The sequence below is a fragment of the Mesoplodon bidens genome (assembly GCF_964165515.1).
Source record: "Mesoplodon bidens genome assembly, chromosome: 3".
In the NCBI taxonomy this organism is placed as follows: Eukaryota; Metazoa; Chordata; class Mammalia; order Artiodactyla; family Ziphiidae; genus Mesoplodon; species Mesoplodon bidens.
In genome coordinates this window covers 16,513,931-16,537,122 of record NC_138178.1, presented here as the reverse complement: position 1 = coordinate 16,537,122, position 23,192 = coordinate 16,513,931, and the positions used below count along the sequence as shown (strand labels likewise).

Below are 23,192 nucleotides of genomic sequence, written 5' to 3'. Positions count from 1 at the left end.
AGTTTTTCTCTAAAACTTTACTCATCTCCATCTTTCCTGGCACCCATTTCCTCCCCGAGTCTTCCCCTTTCTCAAAGACATAAGTCAAGCAAATCCTCACGTCAGAAAAGTAATACCGGCTTTAGCCACTTCCCTTCCAAAAGGGAAACGTTTTTGGTCCCACGAAGCCTTGCAAGGTGAGTGACTAAGTGTCTCGATTTGTCGGGGACTGAGGCGGCTCCCGGGAGGCAGGGCTCCCAGGGTTCAAAACCGGGCAGTCCTGGGCCAGCCGGACGGACCGCGGGCCGGACAGACGTGCGGCTTTGGGGAAGCAGCACCTAAGACAGGCCGAGAAGGAGGCTCCAGAATTCCCTCACGGGAGGATATTAAGGTGCGCAGGGCCGCGCAAACCCTCCCTCTCCCGGCAGCAGAGGAAACTGAGGCACCGCGAAGGCCGCGGCGGAGTCTGTCGCCCGATCCTGCCGCTCCTTTGTCCCCGGGGCCCCCTCCTCTCCTCTCCCCTCCCCTCCCCTCCCCCGGTCCCGCACCGCCCCTGCCCGTTCCTCCGCCTCCCCCAGCGGGCGCGGCTGACGCGGCCCAGGAGGAATGCGCTTCCGGAGGGAGAGGGCGGCGGCGACGGCCTGAGGAGCGGGATCGCAGCGCCTGGGAGGCGGTGCCGCGGGGGTCGTTTCCTGCCGGGAGGCGGCCCCACGCCGCTGAGTCTCCTCCTCCCGCCCGAGAGGAGGAGGCGGAGCCGCCGCCGCCGCGCCCGAGCCCGGCGCCAGCCAAGCCAGCCCTGGGGACAGGCCGAGCGGGAGCCGCGGAGCACAGGCCGAGCTGACCGCGCGGGCCGGACGCCGCGGGAGAAGGTGGGCGCGGGCGGGCGACGTGCTCGGTGCGCGGCCGGGCCAGGGCCGCGGGGCAGGCGTGGGGGCCGCGGCCTCGGGGCGGATTCCAGTCGTCGGGCGGGGAGGAAGTCGGGCCGCGCCCGCTCCCGGACCTTCCCAGCCGGGGGTCGTCGGAGGGCGCTGGCCTGCCCGGGCTCTGTCCGCCCCGAGCCGCGGTCGCGGAGGCCCGGGGCCGGGACCCCCCGCTAGGACGCCGGCCGTGGGCACGACCCCGCGGGCTAGGCGCGGACGGGCCTCCGCGGGCCGGCGTCCGGGGAGCGGCCTCGACCCCGGCTGCCGGGCCTCCACGCTGGGGCCACTCACCCCCGGCTCCAGTTCTGCTCCTGGGGCGTCGCTGAGCCGCCGGGAAACGGGGCCCCTAATGCTGGGTGTAGACGCCCCGGCGGTGTCCAGGGCTAATGCCCGACCTGTGCCTGATTGGTGCCGTTCCTTATGCTTCAGAACAAGTTGTATTTTTAAGAATGCTAGCATTTAATGCCTGAGCAATTTTTGTTTCATCAGATTTGTGCTTTTGAGTCAAAACCTAGCTCTAGTAAATTACGCTCTTTAAGGTTCCAATTCCCCATCTGTAAAATGGGAAAAATACCTACACTAATAATAAAACTAGTAATTGTTATAATAACGACAGTAAGGGCCAAGTTTAGCTCTACGCACTTTACCTTTATTTTCTCATTTAATCCCGGAGCCGGTCCAACGAGGTAGGTGCCGTTTTTATCCCTATTTTACAAGTGAAGAAACTGAGGCACAGGGAGCATAGGTGGTCATCCAGCTGTATGAAGACAATCCATGGCGTCTAGCAACCCATGTTTGAACCACAAGTAACTTTGCAAAAGTACAGTGTAGTGAAAAGCAAATGTAAAATGGAAGACACCTAGAGTAGATGCTCAATAAATATTAATTTCTTTTCTTTCCTTCTTGGTGTATTAAAAAGAGTTCTTAAAAAGTCTCAGCATGTGATCGGTAATATTAGTAAGGTTTCTTTGGATCTGCGTTCCACAGAAATAGGTGGGTAGAATTACTGGATTATTTTTTATTGTTGTTTTGATTGTACAAAAATGTCTGCCTTTACAATAGGTTGTGTAATAGACCACTTTAGAAATGATTAAGGGATTTTAGTTGCAAGTTGCCCCTTCTAGATTTGTGGACATCTAGGCCCACGGGGTCAGGGCTTACTTAAGAGTCCCACTAAAATGTTCTATTTGAAAATAATTTTAGTTCATTGATTGATAATAAATGAGGGACTGAAGATGATTAACTGATAAATAGAAAACACATGAAACGAATCAATATTTTGGTTACAGGCGTTTGAGGAGAAAGCCATTTTACTCACCCTAAAATTCATTCCCTAGTTAAGAAGACAGGGGATGTGGTTAATACTTTACTCCTGTGAATAGAAAGCAAACAAACTCCAAATTAAGTCATGTATGTTGACTTCACAGACGTAAAATTTTAAGTTTTTGTAATGTCGATTCTTTTTAAAAGAATGTTAAGTTCTCTATTAAGATTATTTTCCCAATATTCTGTGTGTGCAAAGTATAGAATCAGCAGTATTGAAAATCACTGGATTTGGGTGGCTTTCTCCTCAACTTTCTGGTCAGTATAATTAAAAGCTGCCCCAAATTAGCATCACTGATGACCATGTAGTTCTATATTGGGGTCGATAAATTCCTAACTCCTGGAGAAACTCTGGGGACATCTGGTCACTTTATAAAATAGTGAAAATTAACAGTTTCAGGTGGTGCTAGTTTTCATGGAATGCTTGCCGCTTAATAGCCTCATTGCTTGGCTTCTTGCCAAATTGTGGCTTACAGCGTCGGGGGTAATATTCTATCTGAAGAAAATATATATTTTTAAAATCATTTTGTAAGTGCACTGGTTTGTCCTTAAGTACTCCGCTGGAGTGATGAGATGAAACATCTGACTGGTAAAAGTTTCAGAACCTTGGAGTTCTGAGAATTGACATTTCTGAACGTGTCACAAGCTGAATTAGTATCTGAGGGAATTCATGTGGACTGATTTCCCCACTCTGCATGGAGAGTTAGGATCTGTCAGGTTGTCAGTAGAATTCTAGAAGATCATATTGTGCAAATATGTAAATATCTTTTGTTGTGTCCGCAGGTCTGTTCTGACTGGTTATATGTTGTGGGGTTTTTGTCCTTTTATATTGCTATTGCAGAGGTGGGAGTCGGGGTCTGGAGGGTGGGCTTACAGGAGTATGAGTAGGGGAGAGTACATTAGTCTTCAGAACGCTGAAATGATAGCAGTGTCTATAGCTGTAGAAAACTGAAAAAACTGTATGTATCTAGGTTACAGGAGGTGCAGTCCAGGAAACCCCCAGAACATTAGCAGCCTTCGAATATGTCAGTAGGTGGGTGAAAAAAATGTGGTATGTCTTGTTCAGGAGCTGTATGCGAAAGGAGCTAAACTATACTTTGTAAATTTCTCAACCTTTTAAAGAGGGCTAATTATGAGACTTTTACAGAGTTAAGTTTTATTTATAAAATAATTTTTTAAAAAAGCCTCTAAGCTTTATTTTTGGTTTGTGGCTTTGGAAGATAAGGTTAAGGTTAGCTATATTTAGCAGTTTGCTAAAGCGTGTGTATATCATCTCATCGTGAAATGTGTGTATGTGAGTGAAAAACTGCTTCAAATATACATAGTACATACATGTATAAACACGCAATTGTAGGACTAATTTCAGTAAACAGTCTCCAAAGTACAGCTTCCTGGACCCCAGGGATGTATAAAATAACTCACTGGAGTGTAGGAAGACAATATTAGACTTAATTATATATATATATATTTTTAATCTCATATTTTAAAGTTTAAATTTTTATTATGGTTTATAATATCTTACTGTATTGCTGTAGAAGTACATGTATTTTAATTTGTACGTAAGTACATATTTTGGGGTACATGTATGCTCAAGTTTTTTTTTTTTTAATAATAAAGGTGAGTATTAAAAAGCTTTGGAGATCCTTGGTGTGGGGATGCCTTGGGTGGGGCTACGAGGACTACTTTTTAGGAGGGAGGACGGGTCAGACCTGGTGTCTGAGGTAAGAGAGGAGAAAGGAACTGAAGTGGCCCGGGTCTCTGCTTAAGAGGTGCGCTTGGCCGAGGCAGGCAGCGCGACCACAAGGGGGTGGTGCTGGTCGCCTGGAGGGAGGGGAGTGCTGAACTCATCCTGCTGAGACAGCTGGGGTGTAGTGGAACATGCCCATTGCGAGCTCAAAACCAGCAGTCGGGCTGGGAGACTGAGATTGGGGAATCCCTCGTCAGTCAGTACTAGTTGACGCTCTAGGCTGCAGATGAAAATACTGGAGAGCGTGTACAGTGAAAAGGGGCCGCGGAGAGGCCCTGGGAACACTTTCACAGTCAAGGGCCCGGTGGAGGAAAAGGAATCTAGAAAAGCATTTTCCTTCCCCAATTTGTTTGAATTTCTGATTCCTTCCTATGATAGCTAAGTGAGTGAACTGGGTATTTTCAGGGATTTCCTGTGATGGGCATGTTTGAGGTGAAGAGAGAAGCATCATTAGGTAAGCGGTTGGATGCAGCAAAGCCTTCTTGATTGGGGAACTTGGGTTTTGGGCAAGCTGGGCCTGAACTTCTCTGGGACGATTCTTGGAACACCTCACCTGGAAAGGGCTTTGGTTTCTGCATCTGCACCATAAAGTGGTCTCTTGGTTTCTCTCTCTGTGTCACCGAAGAGCTGAAGGCCAGCTGTTGCATGCCCTGGCCCTGCAGAGTGCAGGTCTTCCCTCTCCCATGAGCAGCCATCTTCTCCTGCCCTCACCCCAGAGGATAGGTGCTGTGCCAAGTCGTGGCTTTGAGAAGGCTGCCAGTGCTGGCGAGCCAAGTGGGTTACTGTTAGCTCTCTGTCCGGGTGGAGCTCTGTTGTCCATGCCTTTTTAAAAAAATAAATTTATTTATTTATTTTTGGCTGCGTTGGGTCTTTGTTGCTGCGCGTGGGCTTTCTCTAGTTGCGGCGAGCGGGGGCTACTCTTCGTTGAAGTGTGCGGGCTTCTCACTGTGGTGGCTTCTCTTGTTGCGGAGCATGGGCTCTAGGCACATGGGCTCAGTAGTTGTGGCATGCGGGCTCAGTAGTTGTGACTCGCGGGCTCTAGATTACAGGCTCAGTAGTTGTGGCGCACGGGCTTAGTTGCTCCGTGGCATGTGGGATGTTCCCGGACCAGGGCTCGAACCCGTGTCCCCTGCATTGGCTTCTTAACCACTGTGCCATCAGGGAAGTCCCGTCCATGACATTTTAATCCATCAGTATACTGAGTGGCACTTCCTGAGCAGTGCAGTGCTGAGTGGGTATAGATCAAGAAGTTGACCTGCACCTTGCTGTTGAGGATACTATCTAGTTGGGACAAGTTGTGTTCAATCTAGGGAACCATAGCAAATACCACAGAATGTTTTACACAAGGTACTGTACCAGGTAATATTCTCTAATAGATTTTTTTTTTTTTTTTGCGGTACGCGGGCCTCTCGCTGCTGCGGCCTCTCCCGTTGCGGAGCACAGGCTCCGGACGCGCAGGCCTATCGGCCGTGGCTCACGGGCCCAGCCGCTCCGCGGCATGTGGGATCTTCCCAGACCGGGGCACGAACCCGTGTCCTCTGCATCGGCAGGCGGACTCTCAACCACTGCGCCACCAGGGAAGCCCCTCTCTAATAGATTTTGAGGAAAAGATGAGCATTGGCTTAAGTGGTTTTGGAAGGCTGTGTAGAGGAGCTTGGAATGGTGTGACCAAAGAGACGGGTGACAGAGGTGACATGGTCAAAGGACAGTATAGTTAGAAGGGAGAATACAGTCTAATTTAGCAAATAAATATTGCTTGACTACTTTGATATATAATCATACATATATAAGTATATATGCATTTATAGTATAAATATATATAAATAAAATGAAGGTTGTATAAAATGAAGGCCTGGATTCTTGCCCTCCAGCTCTAGTCTGGTGTGGTTCACAGACATGATTACAATCAGTTATAATAGAAATTTGAATTAAAACAACACTGTGTTATTGAGCATCACTGAAGGTTTGTCATTTACTGCGCTAGACACTATCAAGAATATCTTTTGGGACAAAAAAAAGGAGGAGTTAATTCGCTTATGGTGGTTGGTAAAGAGATTAAGAGCCAATGAAGGCCAAAAAAATTTCAGAAAGGTAGAAGAAAAATTAATATTTAATTTTGTTGTAGGGAATGTAGTTTCAGTGGAGTGATGAGGGAAGCATTTACATGAAAAATTAATTGTGTACCATTTGATGTGTGGAGGTCACATTTCCATGTATAAATGTTTATTGAATGAATCTGTAAATAACTTAAGCTTTCATAGTCTTTGTGAAATTAGGAATAATTACCTCCAGTATTTTATAGTTCATTATTTATTTCAGATAGTAATTTCTTTGCTTCTCAGAAGGCGTGATGGTGGGTCATATTTGATTGTTGGAGGAAGAGATTGTAGTTTTAAAAGTTGCATTTAGTATTATGTTAGGAAAGCACAGCAGAAACACAACAGGGAGTGGATTTGCACTCACTAAAGAAGCGTGGTTTAAAAAGACCTCGAACCATTAATTAAGTAGTCACTCAGGTTCTTACGTTTAGAAGTCAGTGAATGAGTTGAAGCAGTAATCAAGTAAACTGATCTGTAGGTCACTGTAAAGATATTTGTTTTACATGCATGGTAATATTTTATCCTTGCAGTAGTTCTAAGGTAGACATTATTCCCAACTTAGTGCTGAGTAAAGTGAGAAATTGATTTCTACCTATATTTAGTTAGGCTTTAAAACATTTATCCTCTCTCTCTCTCTATATATGTATATATATATATATATTTAAAATATGTTCAGCACTATGTTTCAATCCAGTACAGGGCAGAGAAGAGATGTGACAAAAGATACGGTCAAAATTTATTAAATTTTTGATCAAGTAAGAATTTTGGAGTGATCTTCCTGAAAAGTAGATAAAATTACACAAGGGAACATAACTTACAATTCTCCTTAATTGAAATTATGTGGAACAAATCTTGCTTTTTGATACCATTAATTAAGGTGGTAAACTTTTTTTTGCTAGCTCCATTCATAGTTATCTTTGTAAACTTGCCCCAAAGTAAAATTTCTCAACCAAAGCAGTTGCTAACTTACGCTTCTTTTCCCTTCACAGGGAAAGGCAAAATCTGTAGACATAGCCAAGTATAAAGGCCAAGTATAAAGAAGGAACAGCTCACTAGTCTGGTTTGAAATATGTCAACTGCTGGGTAATATCTGTTGAGTGGAAGGAGGATCTCCGAAGAATTAAGTTCAGGCAACTTTTCATGCTCATTTTGGATCAGCCCTTAATATTATGCCTTAATAGCTTTGTTTAAAGTGTTTATTTTTTGCTTGTATTTTAAGTCCTTTTGTAGTCTTTGAGTATATTTTGTGTCCCTTCACCAGTTTTTGGAATTTAATGCTTAATTCATTTTTCTTTTGTCCTCATGTAAAGGCTATAACCTTTTGATAGGGGAGGTGGTGGTGGTGGTATACCAGTTATCTACTTATTGGATCACTATTGGCTGTATCATGTTTCTAATTGCCTTGACTTACTTTGAATTCCCTGTGGTCAAGCCTGCTCTTCCTGTCATGTTGATTCTGTTCCTCACGTGTCTGAGTTCTGTAGAGGATTTCAACTTAAATTTCCTTCCTTATCTCTATACTTTTCCTCTAGTTTTGTGGTTTTACTGTTTCTGATTGCTATAAAATCTATTTGAGATTTTCTAAATTCCTTGAAGAGCATAATGAGTTCATTCTCCTTTTTTTTCAGAGGAGATTCTTCATTTTCTTTCCACTTTTTCTGCTGTAGAAATTTTTCTTAGATGTTCAGTTTCATGCCCTTACTTCTCCCCACTTCCAGCTTCTTTATCTTTGAGGCTTTTTATTTGCCCACTAGAAGTATTTCCATTCTTTATCTTTCCGTTGCAGTGTGTGGCGGTGGGTGGTGATGATTGATCTTCCATGTTCTCATTTTCCTGGAGAAGGTGGGTAGAGTAGTCACTAGTGATGAATTTTGTTCTGTTACTCTGTAATTAAAGTATTGGCCCCGTTCTCAGGTTTCAAATTTTTTTGTAAGCCTGTAGCTTTGGAGCAGTTGAACCTTTGTCGTTGGAACTCAACTCAGGCTGTTACTACCTTTGGGCAAGAAGGGGTCAGTGCTCAAAAAAAGGTTTTTTTTCCTTCTGGGTGGGAGTAGTGAATTTTAGAAAGTTTTCTACTTCAGACTACTATTTATCGACCACAGTGGGTGGAAAAGGACTTCAAAGGGGGTGTTGTGTCTTTGCCTTGGAGTACTCAACCTCCTCTCTTTCCTGTTCCCTCTCTTTTCCCCCTTTCATCTTATCTGCTAAGTTCTGTTAATCATTAATTCTAGCTTATTACTTGGGCCATAAGCACCTCCATGGTCACTGCCACGCACCTCTTCCTGCCAGAGAGAGGGGAAAAATGTTTAGTTTTAATTGTTCTTCCTGCAAGGGGGAAAGGTGCTCTTGCCCCGGAGGAATTCATCCCCAAGCTGTCACTCTCAAATTTGATGGCATAGAGAAGAGCAGCCTCTCAGAGTTCCTTCCGTTTACATCCTCCCATCTGCTTGCTCTGTGTGGGGAGAAGCTGGATGAACTGCACAGTAATTCCCCGAGGCTTTCAGCTTGGCTCCGTGTTCCTTTTCTGGACTGTGTTGATTTGTAGATATTAATCTATTATTGGACTATTTATTTTTTTCCTTTTAAAAGCAGATACAGAAAATAGTGTTGGTGTTACAGACTTGAGATGAATCCAACCTTTATTATATTTTTAGGAGAGGCTTATAATATATCTCAGTATAGGTATCTGAATCTTTTTCACCAGTAAGGTGAAACGATTTAAAATGTTAGGGTATAAAAAAGGAAGCAAATTCTGTTCTCTGGAAGAGAGTATTGGACTGGTGAGAACCCTTAACCTTTCTTATTAGAAACCTACATATATTGAAAGCTTGGGCTTTCGAATACTCCTGGGTTCCCAGCTTTGTCATCTGTGTGTCTGGTACATGGTAGATACGCAATAGGTATTTGTTGACTTGAATTTAATTAGTTGTATTGGATAAAAATGTGTTCCTGTGCAAAGATTTTGTAGGACTAAATCTTTTGTGGATGATTTCCTTTTGTACTATGACCTTTTGGGCATAGTTGGCTTCTGGGCACCTAATTTTAAAACTTGAAGTAAATGTAACTCACCACATTTTTTTAAAAGTAATTTTTCTCTCAAGTGTAATTGTTTAATTTCTACAAATAAAGTACTTATAAAATTTCTGAAGACTTTATCTGTAAATGTAAAAAGAAATGCCAAATGACTGATTTGTCACATTGTTAAAAACATTAATAGATAATAAGTGTGTATTTAAAAGTTTGAACAGCTCATAAAACCACATTTAACCTTGATGAATAAAGATGAGTTTACAGTGGAGATAAAAGTAATTATGTACATTTTTTTTTTTAAAGATGTTGGGGGTAGGAGTTTATTAATTTATTTTATTTTTTTATTTTTGCTGTGTTGGGTCTTCGTTTCTGTGCGAGGGCTTTCTCTAGTTGTGGCAAGCGGGGGCCACTCACTATCGCGGCCTCTCTTGTTGCGGAGCACAGGCTCCAGACGCGCAGGCTCAGTAGTTGTGGCTCACGGGCCTAGTTGCTCTGCGGCATGTGGGATCTTCCCAGACCAGGGCTCGAACCCGTGTCCCCTGCATTAGCAGGCAGAGTCTCAACCACTGCGCCACCAGGGAAGCCCCTATGTACAGTTTTTGACAAGGGGAACAATTGCACATATTTGAGGTTGTTAACCACTAAAAGCAGATTGTTTTGGGGAGGTGTTTAACATTATTTACTGTTCACGGGATGAGTTATGACCCTTTAGATAAAATTTAGCTTAGTAAGAAATGATATTAGGATGAAATGCTTTTGTAGGAATGAGACCATAACTTGTGGGTATACTCATGAAATTTGACAATTAAAATACTTAACTTGTTGGCCTCCAATCACTTTGAAGGACTGAGAAATAAACTCACAGAACATTTTAAGTCCTTTCCATTTCTGTGCTCTGAGTCACTTCTAACAGTAGAAGGATGTTCTTCTATCTTTAAAATAGTGACTGAGTAGGCCTTCAAAAAAAATTGTCGTTTAATGGAGCCCAGAGTCAGGTCATAGCTTCAGAATTCAGGTGGTCTGGTTTCAGGTCTACCTGTGCAACTTTGGAGAAGTTATTTAACCTCTCTGTGGTTTGGTTTCCTCATATATGAAACAAAGGTAATATCATTCCCAACCTTGTAGAGTTACTTAGAGAAGATAGTTAGCTGTTATTATTTTCATTATTATTGTCATCATTATAGTCATTTGAAAGTGTCGGAATAAAAGTAAGACAACTCTCTGTTACAAATTACCTGAAATCATCAAAACCTCAGTTACTGTATTACTCTTGTCTGCGCCTGGTGCGCCTCGTCCGGCCTCTTCTGAATGAGCAGGTCTCCTGTTGAAGTAGTCCTCAGTGGGCAGCAGTCCCTGAGTGAACCAGACTGTTCCAAGCTTCTGATCCAAGTTTCTCCTGTATCTTCTCAGGGCAGTTTCCTTCTTTCTTTTTGCCTCTCCTAGATTTGCTTCCCCATGACAGAAGAAGCCTCAAGTCATTCTTGCTTATTTCTATTTGTATTAGGTATGTTATCCTCCACCCTGATCTTTTTTTAAGGTGATTTGTGATACTAACATTCAGAAATATCCGTGCTTTATCTAATGTAGTAATAAAAAGCACTGAGGTTTTGCTGCTTTTATTGTTTTACATACAATTTGTTCTAAATATAATTGTTAGAAAGTAGAATAATCCTACTTAAATGTGGAACCTAAATTATTATTATCTAATTATACTTAACATAATAATTAGTATCTAATTAATATAATTAGCATATGATTAAACCTTATTATATACAGTATAAGGTTTTGATGTCATATCAAAATAATATTTGAGTGGCTCTAAAAATCAGTCTTAATCTATTGCTCGCAGTTGTGTTCTTTCTAACCCTTACACTTTATCCTTTCTTCCGTATCTTGTGTTTCACCTAACATGGGTCAATTCAGAGTTTTTGGTTATAATTAGGATTGAAAAAAAGCAAAACATTCAAACATGGTTACTTAAAAAACATTTTTTTTTAAAATTGGGGTATAGTTGTTTTACAGTGTTGTGTTAGTTTCTACTGTACAGCGAAGTGGGGTTCCCCGTGCTGTACAGCAGGTTCTTGTTAGTTATCTGTGTTATACATATTAGTGTATATATGTCAATCCCAATCTCCCAATCCATCCCACTCCCCTTTCCCCCCCTTGGTGTCCATACGTTTGTTCTCTACGTCTTCGTGTCTGTTTCTGCCTTGCAGACAGGTTCATCTGTACCGTTTTTCTAGATTCCACATAGGTGCGTTAATATACGATATTTGTTTTTCTCTTTCTGACTTACTTCATTCGTTATGACAGACTCTAGGTGCATCCATGTCTCTACAAATGACCCAATTTTGTTCCTTTTAAAAACAGTTACTTCTTTATTGAATCAAGTTGTCGAGCTCCAGCTGTAATGTGTGGTAATAATGATAACAAGCACCGTCTAGGTAGTGCTTACAATGTGCCCAATGCTGTTTTAAATGCTTTATATTTACAACTCATTTAAACTTCACATAACCCCTATAAGGTAGGAACTACCTTGCCCATTTTAAAGACGAAGAAACCGAGGCATAGATTAAATAACCCTCCAGTATCACCCACCTAATCAGGGGTTGATCAGAGGTTTCAGCCCAAGCATCTGGCTCCACAGTCCACACTCTGAACTCTGCTACGCCTTAGCAAACAGTGGTGGGCACAGCACCCTTCTTGCCCTTGTTAAGCTTACTTTTTTTTTTTTTTGGACACCTCAGAGTATCTGCAGTTATCTTTAGATTCTTAATTTATTAAATATTAAGGTACCGTGCTAGGTACAGAGGACATGGAGACTTGACTTCTAGAAGATGACAATTCATAAGGCAGGTCAGCCTTACTTACACATCTATAGTAGATGGGTAAGAGCTACTACATACATCTTAAATACTCAATCTTTTAAACAGAGGTTGTTTGTGTTTGTCTTAATACATGTACATGTCTGTACGTGAGTCACCCAGCTGAAATCCCCTCCCCGGTTCTTGCCATCCTTGAGGCTCTCAGGAGTCAATGCAGGTGACACTTCGCACATTCTGGTCTAACACTTTTCTGGCTCTTTCATCTCCCGTGGCTTTGAGCGCTGGACTCGAAACCGCTTCTGTCCCCCTCACTTCCTCCTGGCCTCCTCTGGGTCCCGCTGCTGCAGCTCAGAGCAGTTCTGTGACTCACTCCGGCTGACTGCATCTTGTCTCGAGTGCTTCTGTCTTTTCAACCCCTGGGGCTTCTCCAACAAGCCCTGTCTGTCCGTAGAATGAGAAGCTGGCAGCAGCCTTCTGGGCTGCTGCACTGTTGTTCTTGGAAGTGTACGGCAGCTCATGCCCTTGGGGCAGACTTCTACCTGTGGGGACTCGAACTGACAGACGTGTCTTCACGGTGATCCTCCTCTGGACACACTTTCTACAGTTGGCCCTGGTATTCTAGGAGGACTGTTTCCAGGACACGTCCTGTCTTCCCCACCCCCAACCAAATCCGCAGAGGCTCAGGTCTCTCTTACAGGATGGTGTAGTATTTGCATGTAACCTATGCACTTCCTCACGTATACTTTAAATCACCTCTAGATGACTTATAATACCTAATAAAATGTAAATACTATGTAAATAGTTGCCTGTGCAGGGCACATTCAAATTTTGCTTTTTGGAACCTTCTGGAATTAAAAAAATTTTTTTCCCATCTGTCATTGGTCGAATCCACCAGTGGAACCTATGGATCCAGGGGGTGAACTGTATACACTTCTCAGACCTTCTCAGTAAGACCAAGCCCCCAGGCACCCGCTGCGGCAGCTAACGCGCCCTGGCCTTTCCCCTTGGTTTGCTCTCCTGAGCACCTCTCGTTCCCGGGCCACCTTCCGAGTGAGCCACTAGCACACATGCGTGACCTCAGGCTCCGCTCTGGGGACAGACCCCAGCGAAACCAGTCCCCGTAGCTGTCTCCTCACCTGGACCGTTTACCCCACACTGCCTGACCCTGAAATGTCACGCCCGGCTCTTCAGCCCCTTTCTCTCACCTGCACCCTGATCTCTGGGCCTTTGACTTTGTCCTCTTCTCTTTGTTGATGTTCTGTCAGCACTGCCACTGCTCGGACCCCTTCCTCCTCCTGCACTTGCTCTGTAAACAATGGAATTAATTCAGCAGTTTCAAATTGGAGTTTAAGGACCCATGGGAGGTAGTCTCAGCGATTTTTGAGTGTTGCTACAGGAATTTCTAAAAATTTTGGGCTTTTGTGCAAATAATTATAATAATAAACAAGCAGTATGTGGATTATCTGGTTGACCACCTTATAACTGAGTGTGTATATATATAGATATATATATATATATATATGTTATTTCAGTGCCTATGTTTGTGTTTGTATGTGTAAGTGAATTTTGGTTCATAATGTACAGGAGCCTGGAGCATGAGGCATTTTCTATCTAGCTGTAAACTGGCTTGCATATACCTAAGTGAATTGAAAATTGTTATCCCTAGGGTGTCTACAGTAACTGTTTGCTCTTTAAAGAGGGTCTGCATAGTAACTAATTCTGAGAAGCTCTTCTTTCCTGGGCTTCTAAATAATGTCCAAGAAAAATGTCATACAGTTTAATGTATTTCAGCTAAAGTTTATGAGCACTGATTTTATGCCAGGTGCTTCTAGGTCCTGTGTTCTTGGTGCTTAGAACCTGTCAGGGCAGACGCTTAACAGGTAGTTTCAAGTGAGATGAGTGTTAGAAATGTGTCTTTATAATTAGGGTGTCCGGTACCTGCTGGGCCCTCAGCATTGCTCTACAATCCTGTTGCATCTTCTTGATTTTCTTCAGTCTCCCAACTCCCCCCTCCCCTTTTCTCCCAGCACTTGTCCTTGCTTCCTATTTCAGGAAAAAACGTGAGCTGTGATGAATGAACTTGCTCAGCTTTTTACCCCCTGCCCTGACTTAGAGAAAGATGCTGCACCTCTATTCAGGGGAATATGCCCCTTGTGCTGCACGCCTGTTCGCTCTAGGGGGGCCTGGCTCCATCACTCTCTTCGTGTCTGCCTGCAGCTCTCCTCTCTTCCTTAGTATTCTTTTCTTCACAGTCTCAACCATCTTCATAATTTCATTGCCGTCCACAACTCTTGGGTATGTATCTCTAACCCTGAATTCCTGAAAGCCAGGCCCATAGGTCTTAATTTCCCAGTTTGTATCTTTCCTAGATTTCACACAGGCCTTTCACATTCCACATTTCTAAATCAAAGTCAGTATTTTCTCCCCTAACTCCGTTCTCCTTCTGCCTTCTTCATTTGGAAGTGATGATCCCTTCTTCTCTCACCCTGCCTTATCTAAGCAACCGTCTTCCTTATCTAAGCAGCCCTCAGGTCCCTGCTAATCACTGATTTGTCTTCTTGTCCATTGTTACTCTGAAACCTCAGCAGTAAGTTTTGTACCTGTCCAGTAGCTCCTGTCTTGCCATTCATCCTCTACCCCACTGATTTTCTGCCACTTACATGTTGTCATGTTACTACCCTGTGCCATTTTTCTCCAGCTTCCTTGCTACATGTAGAATAGAATCTAAACTCTCAGCGTGAATGGCATTTAAGGCTCTCTGTAACCTGACTGTAACCTCCTGCCTTGCTGGTCTCGGTTTCTGTTATTTCCAGCTTATAATTTAAGTCTCAGAAATACCTAAGTACTTTAAGATTCTTTTTGGCCTTTATGATATTTTAAGATTTTAACATAATTTATACTTACTGTAGAAAATTACAGGGATAAAATAATCACTCATCCCACTGACCAGATTTAACTACAAATAACATATAAATACATTTTTTCTAGTCTTTTTTTCTGTAAAGCTAGAGCAAATCAATTCCAGTTTGGGGGGAGAGAGAGAAGTCACCCAAACGTGTATGTTTAGTAATAAGATTGGAAAGAAGTTATTACAGTTCTTCTCAGGACTCCGTGGCCTTGCACGTGCAGAGCTTTTGCCTGGGGTGTTTCTCTCCAGTTCCTGCTCGTTTCCTATGAGGCTGCGGTTTGAGCCTCCATGAAGCTTCTGAACTTGTCCCGGCAGATTTTGGCATCCTCAGCGCACTTTGTCCTTAGCTTCATTGTAGAAACCACCATATCACATTGTAATTATTTGTATTTTTTGTCTTTGAACTGAAAATTCCTTGAGACAGCGATCTTTGTATCTCCAGTAGGGCACAGAGCCTGACAGAGTTGGCAGAGGAAGAACATCCAGAAGGTAAGGGAGAAGCCAGTGAAGTTCATGAGAACAGAGCACGTTAAGAAAGAACAGTGAGGTGTAGTCAGTGTTGCTGTGTAAATTCTTTGGGTGGTAAACTGATGTATGTCCCCAGGTACGTTTTGTAGGCAGGCACTAAAGTTTTGAATGAATGAATGAATGGGTGGATGCAGAGAGTAGGATAGGCCTGGGAAGTTTTCTTTTTCAAGAGCAGTTTCACATGCACGGTGGGAAGCGGACACCCAGTTACACAGGTGGAGGAGGGAGACGGAGACCCAGGTAGATAACTATTTCTAGACCTTTGATCGTGAAGACAGTGAAAGTTAGGATGAGGACAGGACCTGAAGGCGTCTCTCCCTGGTGGCCTCTCCTCAGGAACTGTTCTGTGTGGAGTGCTCTTGCGGGGAGACTCCGCGGGGCACCTTTCTCAGCCTGAGAGTCACCTGGGGTGTGGGCCCCACCTCCCAGGGTAGGGGTTTTCAGGCCTGGGGTTCTCCCTGGACCACACACTGACCGGTGCTGCCTCAGGGCGTCTGGAAGTCTCCAGAGCTCTTGGGGCGCCACCCTTCCTCCCTGCCCCCTCGCCCCGCCGCCTCTCTGCTGCCTGCTCTCCTGGGGCCCTCCTCGCTGCTCTTGTCTCCGCCCGGCCGTCCTCGTGGCTTTCCTTTACTCCCCTAACTGCCGCCGTCTTCCGTCTCCTAGGGCTTCTCTGCTTCCCTTTGCAGGCCTGGCCTTTGCAGGCCTGGCCGCTGCCCTGGCAGGGCTGCTGCTGGCCTCGGGCTGCCCTCCACCCTGGTTCCTTCGGTGGCTCTACAGCCCTGGCGCTGCCTGCTTCCTCAGGAGGCTGATCTTTGGCGCATCAACGTTTATAGAAGGAAAAGAAAAATGGCATTAAAGTAGTATTTTAAAGCTATGGGACCTAAGAATGTTAGGAAACTTTTCCTGCTACCAAATAACTTCACCTTAGTGGTGCTTCTCTGAGTTGTGTAACATTTTAAAGGTTTCCCAAGGTAGTCTAGTGGTCCTTAAGGTGACCTGAGTTGTATCCTGAAGACACACGTATCAGAGTCCATATATGGACCAAATATTTGTTCTGTTCTCTTTGTGTAGAAACTGCCCAGATGTTCCATTCATCACAGTCATGCATTTCTTCGGGCGTCTTGCTGTTCCAGGTCCTTTTAATCATAGCTTTGGAATTGATAACATTATTTGAATTGTTTAGAATTATAGTCTGCGTGGATTTTTTACACATCAAACCTTTTAGTCAGGCCTTAAAAGGTAAACTGTCAGGCATTTCACACTTCAGTGACCCGCAGCTTTTGTTGGGCTTTTGGATGCAGTCACAAGTAATAACGTAAGCAAAACTGTGGCATAACAGAACTGGCTGCTCCGAGCACAGTTGCAAAGTGGATGACTGTGCAAGTTATTCATACTGCTTTTCTTTGGGAAACCAGAAAATGTGAGCAGCATTTGACAGAGGAAACCCAGTATCCCAGGGGTGCTCAGAACATAACTTTAAAGCATTTTCTTGGAGCTGTGGGATTGTATCAAGAACATAAGCCCTTGAAAATGAGGGGTTTTGAAAGGAATTTTTTTTTCTTATTAAAGGAAATTCACCAAGAAAGAAAAAAATTCCACACAGTACCCTGCCGTAATTGTTTTTACTAAGAAAGTGAAAAGAAGAAAACACTAGAACAATTTAAAAACAAATGAACCCATTGTCTTTATATTATGCTTATAACTGTCATCTCCAGGATTCTTTGGTTACTTTATATGTTTATATACTGTTATTTTTACATACCTGTCATCTTAATGTGTTCTTTGCATCCAAAAGTTATTCTGTAAACCTTTTGATGTTACTACAGTATTCTTTTGACTCCAGCAGTCCATCAAGTTGATAGTTAGCCCTTTCCCCATCATTCTAGAGGACGTTGGCACTTTTGTCTGTTATAAACATGCTAGAGTCTATACTGAAAGTGTATGTGCATGTGTATCACTTTTTATATTTTAAATTATTAGGATGAATTCCTAGTAGCTTGTTTACTAAGTCAGAGGGTAGAAACAGTTTTAATGCTTTTTGATATAGATTGTTAAATTATTTTCCCCCAAGTTATACCAGTTTGCAGCCATCTCTGGTCTCTCTTAGCCATCTGCAGTAAGTCTTTGTTCTGTTGTTTCGTTGGGTTAAAAAACTTTTTTTTTTTTCCTGCTTGTTGGTTTACCTTACATTGCTTTAATTTATATTTCTTTGCTAAGTAGTAAAGTTAAACTTTGCTTGGTGGGGGGTGTTATATTTGCTTTTGGTTTTTTTGCATTCTTGTGGAAGGAGCAGGTGTTCATGCATAATTATTAGACTGGCTGCTAGTCCAAGAGCAGTAAAAGTAGTTAAGGAATAGGGTCAGCGACCTGTGGCTATAGCCGTCTTTGACCAACTCTGGTAAGGTATAGATTAATATTGTGAAAACTTTGATTCACACAAAACAGTTACATACCTAATGGTTGGCGTTTGAGGTATCCTGCTTAATATACAGACTCTTACTTAATTTTCCTTTGAGATTCTAAAAGACACTTAAGCCTCTTTCAGGTCTTCTGATGTCCCTCTCCCCCACTTTTGTGTAGTTTGTAGATCTAGAAATTGTAGGAAATTGAACTGAATATTTTACTAATTCCATGCACAGAAGTTGATTTTCTTAAGAAATAGTTACAGGACATCAAACTCAAAAATTGAGCTGGGGCCTTGTACAGGATGTTGGTCTTAGCCTTAGAAGAAATAAAAACTATTGAAAAGTTGTAAGCAAGGGGATGACATGATCAGGATTTTGAAAGGTTCACTCAAACTAACACTCAGTGTTGAGGTAACTGAGGCATATGGATATGCCTGTTTGGCCCCTAGGAGTCACAGGAGGTAACAGAGATTCCATGGGACAAAGACTTAATAGCTTTTAGGTGTAGGAATACTTGACACTTTCTGTTTTGAGCACTGTTAATTAAATATTAATGTATAATTGATTTGGAGAAAAGTAAGAGTGGATTCTGGGGATCTGGAGTGGAAGGTGAGGTACCGGGGGGAGAGGTGGATGTTAAGCATGGAGAAGGGCTGGGGAGGAAGGTGCCTTTACACTTAGAAATTAGCGGACGGTCAGGTGAGTGGCAATGATTAGGCTTTATATGTTTTTTTTCCTTAATATAACATGGTACATTTTATATTTCAGATGAATTTACAACTGATTTTCTGGATTGGATTGATCAGTTCAGTTTGCTATGTGTTTGGCCAAGCAGGTAAAAAAAAGACGTTTCATAGTTGTCTTTTCACTTCAGTATCTTGTGTCACTTTTTGAGCACTTTAGATTCCTGGAAAAACCTACATCCGGTCATCTTCCTCCTTCTGAAAGTCTTGCCGTGGCCTCACCTCCCTCAGAGTTGAGGGCGGGGCCCTTCCAGTGCCTGCAAGGCCCTTTCTCAGGCTCTCCTCCAGTCACCCAGAGTGACAACGGGAATAGGATGCACTGCACAGAGCTCTTTGGGGAATATCATAGAGTGTGTAAGTGAGCATAGAGAAAGCAAAGGCGTGTTAACATCGTTAGAAGGAAATGAAGTAAATGTGTAGAACAGTGGATTATGAACTATCCACTACTATCTAAAAGAATGAGAGCAGGAACAGTTGGCTTTCCAGAAGATGTTCTTGCTCTTTGATCAAAAGTCTTGCAAAATGTTGGTGTCATATAGGAGAGGAATGAAAAATAAACCTGAAAATATATTTAATCCTCTTATAAACCATGGTGCATCCACATCTGGAATAACAGATGTCCAATTCTGTTCTCCAAATCTCAAAAAATACACTGCATAGAACAATTGTTTGATATTACGGTGGAAGGACTTACCACACGGAAGAATGAAGAAAGAAACCGTAAGGGAAGTTATTGATAAATTTAAATGACATAAAACCAGCAATAACATAAAAAACCAAAGTGTGTGTCAAAACACCATCGACAAAATGAGAAACTAAATAAGGATTTAATTTTACTTACAAATGTAGAGCTCTAATAAAAACAGATGAACATGATAATAGAAAATTTGCAAAAGATGTAACAAAATTTATAAAAGAAATGGCCAGTAAAAATACAAAAAAAATGAAATCTTCAGTAACTGACAATTAAATTGATGTTCTTATTTATACCTGTTAAATGAATTTTAAAAAATCTTCGCATTAAAAAAGTGTTTCTTGTTGAGGGTATGGTGAAATGGTGTGTGTACACTGCTTGTGGGAGTGTGCATTTGAACGTTACTGCTGGAGAGAAGTTAGTGTGTACTGAGAATCTTTAAAAGTTAATACTCTTCGCCTCAGTATTTTTTTTTTAATTTGTGATAAGGAAATAATCAGTTTTACATTATAAGAATGGTCATCAGAGTGGGTGCATATATATATATATGCATGTATGTGTATATATGTGGAGGGTTCGTGTGGCATGTGTGAACTATGCAATTAAAAACAATCTAAATTTATCCATCATTGAATAGGATACATTAATATAATGGAATATGTAATCATTAAGGCCATGTTTTTGAAGAATTTGGAATGAAACATTTGGATTAAATATAGAAAGTAGTATATAAAATGTATATCCTTGATTTCATTTAACTAATGTCTGTATATGCCTGCTTCCTTGCTATTGTTTTATTTATCTGCTTAGAAAAAAGACTGAGAAGAAATATACAAAACATGTTAACAGTAGTTATCTCTTAGTGAGCAGGTTTTGATTTTTAGTTTGTTCTTTATACTTTTACATATTTTCCAAATTTTTTATAATGAACGTGTGTTAGGTTTATAATCAGAAAACATACATTGGAGACAGTCCATATTAGTACTTACCACACGGCAGACATGCTGATCCTTACACGGATTTGAAGAACTATATGGTGTACTTTGAACACAGACCTGAAAAATCAAGGGGTTGTGGATTAGGTGAATATGGACTTTTCAAGTATTTAACAAACGAAAATGAAAGTGCCTGCTTGAGGGGGTGGGGTATGGGTGTGGTGGGATGAGTTAAATGAAGAGAAATAATACTTTTACCCAGTTGTAAGAACAATCCTGAGAATTAATGACCATCCAACATGAGAGAGCCTGAAATCATGCCTTTGGAAAAAAAGGACAAATGTATAGATTAAGGGTACCTAGTCTTTGCTATAGAATACAAGAGAGATAACTGTGTCTTTTTATGATTCTCTGTGCCAAGATGATCCAAAATCACCTCTCTCTGGGGGGTAGGTCCGAATCAGCTTAGTAACGAGGTTCATAGTGTTTATATTTAACGTTCATATATGTTGTATTGTCATTGTGATCCAGATTCTTCACTGTTCTCTCTCGACACTTCAAGTAAAGTGGTCTATTCTTTGTTTCTCCTGACAGATGAAAACAGATGTTTAAAAGCAAATGCCAAATCATGTGGAGAGTGTATACAAGCAGGGCCAAATTGTGGATGGTGCACAAATTCAGTAAGTAAGATTGTTCAAGTCTTTCCATCTATTCTCTAGTCATTTAGTGTTGCCCAAAACTATATCCTTGTGAAGTGTTCGATGTGACTTTTCACTTCCTCGTTGTTGACTGAATAAGCGTCAGCTCTGTGTAATCCTGTGAGATGCTCTGGAGCTGTGCTGCCCAGCACAGGGCGTGCTAGGCATGTGTGGTGATGTTGAGCACCTGAGATATGGGTGGTCCAAATTGAGAGTTCCCGTCAGCCTTAAATACATACCAGAGATTGAAGACTTAGCATTTCAACATTAATGATTTTTGAAATCACTGACATTTTGTATATATTATTAATTTCCCGTTTCTTTTTTTTCTTCCTCTCAGCGTGGCTACTAGACAATTTAAAAATACATACGTAGCTCACCTTTGTAGTGTGCATTGTTTCTATTGGACAGCTTCCCAAAAACCTCTAGCCATTTCATTGGACTGTTTTAGATTTTTCCCTTTTTTTATGATGGGAGAGGTATACATTAACCTGCCTAATTATGTTTTAATTAAACTAATATACACTTGATTTGCATCCTAATCAACCTGCCTAATTATGTTTTAATTAAACTAATATACACTTGATTTGCATCCTAATCAAAGCCCATTGAGGTTAGGCTTTAAATTTTATTCACTCTTGTCATCTCTGTACATTGCTTAACATGGTACCTTCCACAAAGCTTACTAAATATTGAATGAATGAATAAACAGATGAATGCTAAGTTGGTACTGGAGGTAACGGGAAGTCATTTTGAGGGTATATAATTTATTTACAGAGTGAATAATATCAGAAGGTCAAAGGCTTATTGTTTGTTTTTACTCAGGCAGTTGACCCCACAGTCAAGTGCCTGTTTTGTGGGCGATAGTGGTCAAATGTCAGATATTTTGTATGATTTGACCTATGAAAGACAAAATGAGAAGTTTTCGTTTTGTTATTTTAAAAATTTTCTACTGGTACCTTCTGTTCTAAAACGGTATTCTGGAATTAAGTTGGAGACAGTGAAGGAAATAGGGAGTGCCTTGAGTTTGTCTCGGACTAGGCTTACTTAACTGAAACTCTTGGTTTTCTTACCTGGAAAATGAGCATGATCTGCCTCCTTTATCTCTGATCTTACAAGAATCAAATGAACTTAAAGCAGTTTCACTTAGAAGATTATAATAGTGGTACGTGCCGTTCTCAACAACAGCATCCATTTTATGAGGGTTACAGTTTATCAGGGGTTTAGGGTTATCCTAGCCAAACTATTCTTTCAATAATTTAGCCATCTTTGTGGCATAATTCTTAAATTATTAAAGCTATTTTGGGATATCTTTAGTGAAATTTTACTTGAGTGTTGTGATCTTAGTTTCCTGGACTGGCTAATATTTGGAAGTGGATCCTGCACTGGGCCCCTGTGCTCTGGCAGCATTTTAGGTTTGACCACACATAAAAGTTGTGCAGCTTTGAACCGTTGGGCCCATGGTTCTCCCTTCCAGTTTTTCTAAGTACAGAGAGGCTCTCATTTAGTACTATGTTTCCTTTAAAAAATAACTGATCAAAACCATTTTGTAATCTTTGTATATAAATACCCTCACTTTATTCAGCACCATGAAATTGGTAGATAATAAACAACCATACAAAACATAAAGTGACCCCAAATGAAAGGCATTTCCTCATTTTCCCAATGTCAAGATTTTAAAAAAGATTTTTGGCCAATTAAATACAAATTTTTAGGGGTATATGTGAAAAAGTTAAATGTCTATTAGGAGTGCACCTTTTAAAATGATACACACACATATACATGAATAGACCGTCATTGTTCCCCTTCCTCACATTTATGAAAAATGTATTTAGAACCTTTACATGCATCTTAACAGCAGTGTTTTTGCTTTCACTTAGTCATCTGATAAAAATAGCACATTTTAAAATCATGTCACTAGTGGAAATTTTACCCCATGCCACAAGTACCATTCACATACCATTACAACCTTTTTTATTTAAAAAAAATTCACCCTATATATGTTTTTGACCCTGTCATATAATCACTTACATTAAAAAAAAAAGTTCTAAAAGGCTTGTTTACAATAATAGCCAATACCTAAAATATTTGTAAACCTCCAAGAGTACTTACTAAATTTGTGGTAAATTTCTTGTTCTCCTTTTTAAGAAAGGTTTTAGGGTGACATGTTTTCCCTGTACATTGAGTTGTTCAAAATATCATGAAGGATGCTGCTACATAATATGAGAGACTCTAAGAATTTTTCTAAGGGAAACTTTGGAAAAAATATTTGTCTGATATTTGGTTATATATATTATTAGTGGCTCTTAACCATGCTAAATAAGTAATTTCACAAAAGAAATTTCTTTGAGTAGATAC

The 23,192-nt window shown here is 41.4% G+C and overlaps 1 protein-coding gene across 2 annotated transcripts in view; it reads left to right on the top strand.

The window, feature by feature from the left end:
* The first annotated feature begins 274 nt into the window (after positions 1–274).
* Positions 275–23,192, top strand: part of ITGB1 (integrin subunit beta 1) — a 44,994-nt gene continuing 22,076 nt past the window's right edge. Inside the window, exons 1-3 of one of the 2 annotated variants that reach the window (XM_081226992.1) lie at positions 275–370; positions 18,533–18,599; positions 20,731–20,816. In XM_081226992.1, the coding sequence (XP_081083118.1) occupies positions 18,533–18,599; positions 20,731–20,816 (153 nt within the window). In that variant the 5' untranslated portion in view covers positions 275–370. Of the gene's footprint in view, positions 371–694; positions 849–18,532; positions 18,600–20,730; positions 20,817–23,192 lie in introns of those variants that run through there. The other variant, XM_081226991.1, reaches the window with a different exon arrangement.